The sequence below is a fragment of the Neolamprologus brichardi genome, chromosome 10, assembly GCF_056152115.1.
Source record: "Neolamprologus brichardi isolate AB-2024 chromosome 10, ASM5615211v1, whole genome shotgun sequence".
NCBI lineage: Eukaryota > Metazoa > Chordata > Actinopteri > Cichliformes > Cichlidae > Neolamprologus > Neolamprologus brichardi.
This window is the reverse complement of record NC_142113.1, coordinates 5,230,001-5,240,639: the sequence shown is the minus strand read 5'-3', so window position 1 is coordinate 5,240,639 and position 10,639 is coordinate 5,230,001. Positions and strand designations below refer to the sequence as shown.

General features: G+C 40.8%; 1 protein-coding gene across 1 annotated transcript; it reads left to right on the top strand.

Moving 5' to 3' along the window:
- The first annotated feature begins 393 nt into the window (after window positions 1–393).
- Window positions 394–10,230, top strand: vps26bl (vacuolar protein sorting 26 homolog B, like). The gene is made up of 6 exons (XM_087847104.1): window positions 394–768; window positions 3,273–3,429; window positions 5,545–5,709; window positions 5,796–5,971; window positions 6,068–6,210; window positions 7,836–10,230. Exons 1-6 carry the CDS (start codon window positions 546–548, stop codon window positions 7,971–7,973), a joined length of 1,002 nt encoding a protein of 333 aa, XP_087703230.1. The 5' UTR covers window positions 394–545; the 3' UTR covers window positions 7,974–10,230.
- The last annotated feature ends 409 nt before the right edge of the window (window positions 10,231–10,639 follow it).

Genomic DNA, 10,639 nt, shown 5'->3' with positions numbered 1-10,639 from the left:
GTCCAGAGTGTACCCTGCCTCTTGCCCTACGGTCGCCGGGACAGCCTCAGCCTCCAAAAGAACATCTTGGTCAATCAATAATTTGAAGGCCATTAGATTGTGTCTAAATTGGAAATTCCAACACCTGTAAGACTTTACTCGGGGCAGTAGCAACCCAAAAGACCAGGCTTCTTCCGCCTGTTGATACTGCGCCTGAAAGGTGCAGAGGTGGGGTGAAGGGGAGGGTTACCGTTGTTTGAAAAGTTGTTATTCAGCGAAATATTGCTCGTTATAATTTTTCATTTTAGCACCGAGAGTACAATTTGTCAAAAATTCATGAACAGAGAAACGAAACAAACTACAAAGAATACAATTTCCCTCACGTGACTGTAGACGCATGCGCAGTCAGGCGGTTGTAACTCAAAATATGCAATAATCTGGGAAGCAGCTCGCGCTGAACTCCTCGCGGCAAACCGAGAACAAACTACAGTGTGTTCTTTCATTAGGAAGACAGCGCATTTCCAGCGGGATCCGGCCACAGGGCTTCGCTTGACTAACGAGCAGCAATGAGCTTTTTTGGTTTTGGCCAGAGTGCGGACATAGATATAGTTCTGAATGACGCCGAAACGAGAAAGAAAGCTGAGCACAGAAGCGAAGACGGCAGGAAAGACAAATATTTCCTTTTCTACGACGGGGAAACTGTTTCCGGAAAAGTCAACGTTACACTCAAATACCCGGGAAAGAGGCTGGAGCATAATGGCATCAAAATCGAGTTTATCGGCCAGATAGGTGAGCAGCTGCTAGGCCTGAATTCCACATTCCAGACATAAGTAGCCAAAGTGTGACAGGAAATACTGGGTAGCTAGCTACATGTACTGACGACTATCAGCATGGTGTATTTTACAGCTTTAATGGTTAAAAAGTGACAAGAAACGCATTTAAAGTTCGGCCGCAGTAACAAGTGTCTATTTGAAGTGTCGGGTCTCGTGACAGATGTGGGCGCGAGCGACGTCAGCTGATTCGTCAGCCATTGGAGAGCCGTTGCGTCTCAGTGACCTTTGGCCCTTCTTTTAAACATCTTCTGTAACATACACTTCTTGTTAACTCGCACTTTCGGTGCCTAGATCATCAGATGTAAGTAAGAACTGAAGTATTAGGTGATTGTCACTTTTACTCGTGTTCAATCAAAGATGGCAGCCCGCGAGCTGAGAGTTTCAAGGAAACTGCTTAAAGGCGTTTCTGTTGTGTCCGTGTGTTTAAAACAGTGTTTATCAGATTATACCGTTTAAGTGATCTGGAAGTGTCTCTGTGGCGGCCATGATAAACGCTGTGATCAGTGCCATCCCATAATTCATAGTCGGAGGCCGTCAGACTGGTCTTGACCAAAACAAAAAACAAAAACAAAAGAACAACAACACGGAATTGTTATTATTAAGTGTCTATTACACTTCATACCATAACCTCTTAACATGAATTTATTTCTGTACAACTCAGTTTGCATTAGTCTGTTGTTTTGTTCTGTATTGTATTTTGTCTTGGATCAGCTGGGATAAGTAATGGACTGAAGGAATTTTACTTTGCTCACAGAAATCTGAAACAAGGAGGAGGGAAGGAGTTAGTAATTTAATTTTGTTGGTTATGGGACAGATTTACTAACTGGGACAAATTACTGTGATGCTGCAGCTGCAAGATGGTCTATATTTATATACAAAAGCCCAGCCAGTTCACTTCAGCAATCACCACATTAATGCTAAGTACCACAAATTAGCAGCTAAAAAACCAGCAGACCCAGCGAAGGAGAGTATGATGTAGGGCTTACCTCTAACCATGCAGCATGTGAAATCAGTGAAGAGTTTAGGACAGCCAAAGTTTGGCTTTGCAGTCACCGCTTTAAGCCCTTCACCCAATGTGCCAATTATGCATTTATTCTTCCTCTGCCTTATTCCAAATAAACCTCATCTAAGAATGCATCACAACCAGAAGAGGCATAATTTTTCAGTGTTAGATTTAATGTCATTTTTAGTAAATTACAGGCTGCAAATGTTAATATTCGCCTCCTGAAATTATATATACCATAGGACCAGCTGCAAAAGTACCGCTGTCCACAACTTTCAGTTACAAAACTGACACTTTGCCTCTTTAGCAAATCCCAGCTGTTGCATTTTAATGTTAAATAAGGGTTTATGCTGCCACAGACTGTTATTAATTGGTCCTGTATTTACCTTCTTTAAAACATCAGCTTTTGTAATGGTTATTTTACTCAGGTGGTTCCCTTTTATAACCAGTATAAAATAACCGGGTAACACACAGCAGGGTGAAGTAAGTGTTGTATTCCATGGTTCTGCACATTGTAGTTTCAACCCTGCAGATATCCAGTCTTACACTGGATATTTTTTTACTCTCTCTCAGACAAACTCAAACAGATTTCTCTGACATTTCTTATATATAGTTACATATTTGTTTGTTTACACTCTATCCAAGCTGGTTGTTGTTTGTGGCACTCTAGAAACATGCAGTGTATATATAGAGGTTTAGGACCAGAATACACTGCTGTATTTTTTGTTTCTGTAGGTAATGTCTGCGTTATTTAAGCAAAACGGAGCCAAATCATATTCCACAGATCACAACTCCTAATTGTGCATTAAAAGAATCTGGGTGCTAAACTGGCCTGCCCGCAGTACAAACCTGTCACCTGTTGGAAACTTCAAACACATTCTGAAACATGAACATGACAAACAGTGTCCTGGACTTTTAAGCAGCTGCAATGCTTTAACAAGCAAGAATGAGAAAGCATTTTGGCCTACAGCATTCACGCTCCTTAGTTCCCAAACCTCTACAGTTGTTAAAAGAGGAAGTGATGCAACAAACACAGGCCTGCACAAACTGTTTCAAATGTGCTACTCACGCTAGAAACAAACTTAGAATACATTTTTTCAAATAACAGCGTTGCTTAGTTTCAACATCATGCTGTCAGTCTTTTTTTCAGTTGGTTAAAATGATTATCATTTTTCATTTGCATGTTAAAGTATCTCAGTTGATTTTGAAATAGTTGTGAGCAGATAGGAAATGGAAAGCAAACAGTAATAATTATAAAGTATGTAAATTCATTTCTGACCAGTCATTTCACTGCTGAAATTCAGCTTGCACCATGTAGTCAGTGTGTCAGCACAGTGGGAGAAGTGGTCACTGTGAGGACTGTCAGTACACAATTGTCTTTGCAGTTCCTCAGATAAAAGAGTTTAAAATGACTTCAGCGATGGGCAATGTGTGACACTGTTAATTTGTGTTTCCAGAAATGTACTATGACAGGGGGAATCATCACGAGTTTGTGTCTCTGGTGAAAGACTTGGCTCGACCAGGGGAGCTCACACAGTCACAGACGTTTGACTTTGAGTTCACACATGTGGAGAAACCCTACGAATCATACACTGGTCAGAACGTCAAGTTACGGTAAGTTGTGCTCGGTCCTCTGCAAGTGGAATCATTAATGGCTTGTTCCATGTTTTTGATGGCGTGCTGTAACGCTGGACATTCCTTAACCTTTGTGCAGTTGAGGTGTTACCCTGTATTTCATTCGTATATGCTAAGCTATACATCTTCAATTTCCTGCTTCATATTTAGGAGTGAGAATGCTATCAATTTTCTCATCTTTGGTTTTTTGTTTTTTCAAAAATGCCCTCTGTCAAGAGAGCCTAATGTCTTCTGTTCACTACCGAAGAAAATTTAAGCTTTTTGAAATTATGCCAAATTACAAAACGCTTAGATTTATCTCTAATAAAAACCTCTGTAACTTTGCTTTGCTTCACTTCAGCAGCATCAGGTATATGTTGATTCATGGTTTTCTTATCTGCTATAAAAAGCCAGGCCAGGAAAATCTCCTTCATGTTTTTCTGTTTTATCTTCAGTTACTTTGACACAAAGGCATCTGCTGTGATGCTCACACCTCCGATGAAGTCTGACAAGTGTCAGTACTGATAAATGATTACAATAATAATATTTCTGCCTATCTGAGTCAAAATTGAGTTAAATTAAATCAAATCGAGACCTTGTGAATCAGAATTGAATCAGTTATAGAAATCAGTGACGATACCCAGCCCTACTTTCAAGCACCGGGAAGGTCCACTTTTAAGTCTTTAGTTGAGCTTTTTCATCATTACTATCTTGCTGTTTTGAAACTAGATGATTTGAGTAAGTGGTGCACCTGACTAAGAAATTGAGAGACAGTGTGTACTCATGAAGTGGCTTCTTTTTCCCATTAAATTTGCATGTGAGGTTTTCAAACTGGTTCAAAGATATCTTTGAAGTTTCTTTGTAAGATTACTTCATGACATGCAAAACCATAACAATACTTGCTCAACAACGTCGGTGGTAAAGAAAAGCATCTTCAGGTGCTCTGGTCCAACCCCAGCTTGTTTTACTAAACGTCAGTTACAAAGAACTACTTAAGATATGATCTGAAATGCAAATAAACTGCTACATTAGTTTGCCTTCACTTGTAAAAGTTGTGTGTTTCTTGTACACTTTGGTGTTCTCTAGGGGTGCAACGATACTCGTATCGATATTGAACCGTTCGATACAGTGCTTTCGGTTCGGTACGCATATGTATCGAACGATACAACATTTTTATTTTATTTTATCAACTTTCCTTCTGACGGTGCTGTCTGTGTTGAGCGCTCAGTGGATCTGCGCTCGACAGTGCAGCCTAGGCGGAGTAGTCGAACACAGATTCACTGAGCGCAGGGCAAGCTAGCGAGACAGAAGCTAAGCTTGTTGCAACATGGCAAATTGAACCTCCCCCACCCTCATTCAGATCTGGCGTTTGGAACTATTTTGATTTTTATGTGAAGTATGACCCTGAAGGTAAGCGCGTCATGGACTAAAGTAAAGCAGTATGTTGGATGTGCCACGCAATGCTCAATTACATTGGTGGGAACTAGTGTGTTAGCGCAGTTAGCTCGTTAACGCGTTGACCGTCCAGCCCCACGCACGGGGCGATCCGCGGTAGCTCGTTAACGGAGATTTGCCGTGTTGTGGCGTTAACGTCATTTCAACGAGATTAATGCTGACAGCACTAGTGGGAACACAACGAATATGACTGCACATTTACGCCCACATCATCCTAGTGCAAAGACAAGTGGAAGCAGACAAAAACAACAAGCACGCATGCTACAAACTTTACCCGAGTCATTTAGACAGCCGTTAGCACATGATTCTCCTTATGGGGACCTGATATGTTTAATATGCTGCTGAGAATATAGCCCAGAAGAAGCGTATAGTATAGCTTTTATTTTGGAAAGAGCCATTTCTCTGTAATAAACTCTCTTTTCCAAAGATGAGTGATTCCTCAATCAGATACAGGGCTCGCAAAATCGCTAATGTGTGTGTAGTGAGGATTCTCGATCTGCACTGCCAGTCTTGTCATTTCCCTGCTTGTTCCAATCCTCCTGGCCTATTCAACAGTTGATGAAAATCTGTGTACTGGTCAGTGCAACCTCACATGCTGCTTACTGGCTGTTAGTGACATGCTCTTCTCTTGTATCCGAATGTTTTTGCATTTGCTTCCAGCTACTTTCTCAGGGCGACAGTAGGCCGGAGACTCAACGACATCAGCAAAGAGTTGGATCTTGTGGTTCACACACTCAGCACCTACCCCGAGCTGAACTCCTCCATCAAGATGGAAGTTGGCATTGAGGACTGTCTACACATAGAGTTTGAGTACAATAAGTCCAAGTATGATTTTCTTTTTTCTTTGCAATCAGAAATTGAAATGATCAAAGCAAGAGAGGATATTAACAGATTCCATCATCTGCTTGCAGGTATCACCTAAAAGATGTTATTGTAGGGAAGATTTACTTCCTCCTAGTGAGGATTAAGATCAGACATATGGAGATTGACATCATCAAGCGGGAGACAACTGGCACAGGCCCTAACGTCTACCATGAGAACGACACCATAGCAAAGTATGAAATAATGGATGGTGCCCCCGTCAGAGGTGAGGTCAGAGGCCTTTCACGGTCTGTGGTTCTGCTGCTTGTTGCAGCAGATCTCATTTGTTGCAAACTAAACCTGCTTTTGTCTTGTGCTACAGGAGAGTCCATCCCCATCAGGCTGTTTCTGGCAGGCTATGAGTTGACCCCCACAATGAGGGACATTAACAAGAAGTTCTCTGTGCGGTACTACCTTAATCTGGTCCTCATCGATGAAGAGGAAAGACGCTATTTCAAACAGCAGGTACACAGACAGTGAGATCACACGAGATCTGTAGTTCTTCTGCTCACTCACTAGAGGTGGGAATCACCATACATCCCACGATATGATATTATCACGATATTTAACGCACGATACGATATTATTGCAATTTTTAAAAATATTTTGCGATATTCAGATTCTGTACATAAAGGTAAACTTTATCAATATTCATTTTATCTAATATCAAAGTCTCACACTCAGTCTTTCTCTCATTTCAGTTTGATTGTTGACAAACTGAACGGTTTGTATTACAGTCTAGTCCAACTTAACTGAATCAACCATCTGGTACAATTATAGCTATTCTGAACTATGCAGTTTATGAAAACTATGCAGCCCCTTCAGCAACTGAAGAATTTGAAAGTAAATTAAAACAAAATATAATTTTACATTAAATAAAAAAGTTTTAAACTTAATTAAAATAAAACATGTCTTAAATTAAAATAAGTAAACTGTCACATTTGGACAGTGAAGGAATGTCAGGATTCTTGCTCAGAAAAAGGATCAACATGCTCTGAAGTCAGAGCACAAAAACCTTTTTTGTAACAAAATATCGATTTCTGCTGTCCCTGTATCCATACATTATTAGCAAACAAAATATCACCATACTACACAGTATCGATTTTTTCCCCCACCCCTATCACTCACACAGGTGACTGTTAATGACGTTCCAGCTGTTGTGGTTCAAGCAGTTTCGAGTACTGTGTCGTTCTTGGAGCTCTACTTTGTGTTTAGTCATAGTATCTAGGAATATGACCACTTTAGACATGGTAAAGAAAATGTGTCCTCTAGAAATATCGTACTATAGATCTATAATGACTTTGTGTCTCTGGACGAGCTTTCTGAGGTTTGGGGAAAAGAACCGTTGGCGATGTCAGTGAGGGTTACAGGCAGGCAGCAACTTCACGGGCTGAAAAGTAAAGCCAGTCCAGAAATGCAGTTTCTCTATTGCCCAGTTGAAGCAGTTCACAGCTGATCCTCTGATTTTCTTTGTTATTTTTGCTTTTTTTGAGGCCAGCAAAACTAAGTGAGCTTTTCTGCACTTTGTACTGTTTCTTTGTTGTTGTCTAATAACTTAAGAAGAAAACGCATCCATTCATGGCTAAAAAAGAGTATAATAGGGGCTTGTGCATAAAAGTTCATAATGACCAAGATGAATAAAAGAAGGAAGATTTGCACAGCCATGAATACAATGAAAAATGTATGTGCGCTGTTCTGCACTTCTGAAAACACACGGTCTCAGTTATCAATCAGTACAGTTTTGTGTATCCAGTACAAGGACTGGGCTCCTGTCCAATCATGGTCCTGGGACTCTAGCTGGAAAACAAAGCTGATTGGGTGTCAGAGTCTTGGCATCAAGGCCACACGCCCCAGTCTGTGTACACAGAGGCACTGAGGAGGGTTAAACATGTGAGAGGAAGAAATGTTTATAACTGAGTTTGATTCAATTACTGGTAAATATGAGAGCACATGGGGCAAATAAAAAAGACTATAATTCTTCTGGCAACCTGAGGATATTTTGCAGTTAGTTAATTGTTTATATTTTGAACTTTTATAGATCTGAGAGTTCCCCGTCACATCACCATGTATGTTGTTTTAATTTTTTCCAGGAGATCACACTGTGGAGGAAAGGCGACATTGTGAGGAAGAGTATGTCTCATCAAGCCGCCATTGCCTCGCAGCGCTTTGAAGGTACCTCCAATTCAGAGAAGTTCCACGGCCATGACGCCGAGGAAGACACCGGCTAAAACCCAGCATGTGCTGCAGCGAGCATCCGAGCAGAGACAGCGCACGGACGTCAGTCTGAGCTCTTAATGTGAAAATCACTCGTTTGCATCGAGACAAAATGCACTGCAGTGTTTGTCACAGCTGGAGTAGTGTGCTGAGCGAGTGAGGCGTGTGTGTGTGCGTGCATGTGTGTGTGTATGTGAGGGTGGGGGTGGATAAACCAGAGTCGGACTCTATTTGTTAGCAATTCTCAGCGTTTTCATTTGAACAAACAACCTTGACGTACCAGCTGGTTCGAGTTTACCACACTGAGACTGATGGTGTCAGCTAACTTCTCTGTCTCTCAAAACTGCACAAAATTGGCTTGTAAGTACTTAATTGATGCCTTGGCATTTATTGTACACCTCAGTGGGGTGAACGTCACCCATTAGATGCACTTAAATGTCATTTGCAGGTGTGTGAATGTAGAATACGTGGCACCGAGCCATCTGGAGGTGTATTTCTGACACCGCCTTTCCTTTAAACTACTTACTTTGTGGGAAGATTGATACAGCAGCCATTCGACAAGTTAATCATGAGTGGTTAAACAATACACGTGACGGCACGTGTGTGTGTGTGCTCACAAGAATGTGAAATTTGAACATGAACTCATGTAAGGTTTTTCTGCCATTTCCATTTTGCATCTTAATTTTACATAACTAGCATGAGTCGAGGAAACCAAACAGCAAAAAACTATAATGGAAGAGACTTATTTTCATACATTCCAGAAACAGGCGTGACTACAGAGAATTCATTTGAACCCAAATCAGCACTGAAAACATTTGATGCTTCAGTAGGTTACAGTATAGTGTCCCTTCCGTCTTTTGTTACAGCTGCCAGTCACTGATAGTTTGAAACCTCTCTGCCATTTGCACTGTGTGCTTTTCTTTTCTGCTCTCAGCACTGTTTATGAACTTGAGTCAAGAGGAGGAAGTCTGCATCACTTCAGATCTAATAAAGACAGTATTACACCTGCGCTTATTTACAATGATGCCTGTTAACACAGCATAGACTCCTGAGGCTGCTTCTTTGTGCCTATAAGGCTTTGGTGCCAAAATGTCTGCAATACTAGAGAACAGTTGCCTGCCTGCGTTTATCTACCAGTAAATAAATGGGTTTAGTACAAAGGCAGGTTTAGATGATGTGGTGATTGTATACTGAAGGCCTCTCTTTTATATTAAGCACTTAATGAAATTTTGAAAATTAACAATCCCAGAACATTTTCTAAATAGAATGAGTTCTTTTGCTTTTACTTTTTAACTGCAGGTCAGGCAGAGTTTATTGGAGTTCTTGTGCTTTGCTTTTTTAAACTATGAGAGGACACTAATGAGTACAAAATGAGAAGCACTCGAAGCAAGCCCCTGGATCTTCTTGTCCTTCTGTCTTCTGCTTAACAAGCTTTCCAAAATGCATCACTGTGTATGTTTCATACTCTCCTGGGCAGTAGGGTCGGGTTTTCGCCATGCTGCCGTTGTGCTCTGGTGATTTGATTGCTGTCACCAGACGGCTGTTTAGATAATGTTGAAATATTAAGACTCGCAGCCTGAATTGTGTTGCTTTAAGCCAGCAAGACATGTTCTAATTCACATGTATAGAAGTTGAGCAAGGGAAAAAAAAACAGTTAATAAAGCTCTGGTAATATCTGATAAATACGACTGCAGGGACGGTGGTTTGTCACCTTTAAAGTGCAGGAGAGAGTTGAGAGGTGGGGAGATTTCAAAGACATTTAAATTGACAGAAACATGCTGGCAAGTTTCTAATGTTTTCAAAAACACACATTTTGTGCTGAAGGAAATGAATAAATAAAAATATCTGAATTTTTCTTAGCTTAATTGAGCACCTCCATGTATCAAGACTATCAGGAGACCAGCACCTCCTGGTCTCCTGATAGATAAGAGAAAGCAAGCTTTCCCTTCTCTGGCCTCACTCTTCACCCCGATCAGTCAAAGAGCTCCTGCAGTATTTCTCTGCCTCGCAGGGCACGCAGTTCATGCTCCGCTCTTTTCATGAATGGCCTGTGATTCTACTTTTTATCAGTACTGGTAGACTCTGACAACAGCGAGAATGTAAAACCAGAATAAACAATGAATTGTACAATATAAATGCACAATGTAAATGCAGCCCTCACCTTCTGTTTATATTCCTGTCATATTTTATCTTGTTTATAATTGTTGATTTTAATCATTTTATATTCCAAATATTCTTTGAAATCAAAGGGATTAAATAACTGAGAAACGACTGTTTTCGATGCACTTTTTTCTTACGTGAGTAGATTATCTCCGTTCTGAGTGAGACACGTCCTGGTGAACACATCTCTTAGTTACTGTGACTCAGTTTTGTTTTTAAACGGTTCTCTTCCTGGGAGTTTAAAAACGATCAACATTGGGCTCTGTGATATTTCTGTTTTGTGTGCTGGGACCAAAACGTATCCGGCAGTCCAGTTAAAAAAAAATCCCACAGTGTTGTCACAAGGGGGCAGGATTGAATCAGGTTTGGTTGTGATTTTATGGTACGCACAGGTGATGATGATGATATCAGTTGTGCCATGCTTGGGTGGGAAATGCGAACGATAAGTTAAAGATTCTGTTCTGAATAAACAACACGGGCTTCATGCTGGTTTTGTTTGCAGGTTCACAGATTCTAAACA

Coding starts and splice junctions, on each gene's coding strand:
- vps26bl (XM_087847104.1), top strand. CDS start 546: ATGAGCTTTTTTGGTTTTGGCCAGAGTGCGGACATAGATATAGTTCTG. Junction 5,710..5,795: donor TTTGAGTACAATAAGTCCAA/GTATGATTTTCT, acceptor ATCTGCTTGCAG/GTATCACCTAAAAGATGTTA. Junction 5,972..6,067: donor GGATGGTGCCCCCGTCAGAG/GTGAGGTCAGAG, acceptor CTTGTGCTACAG/GAGAGTCCATCCCCATCAGG.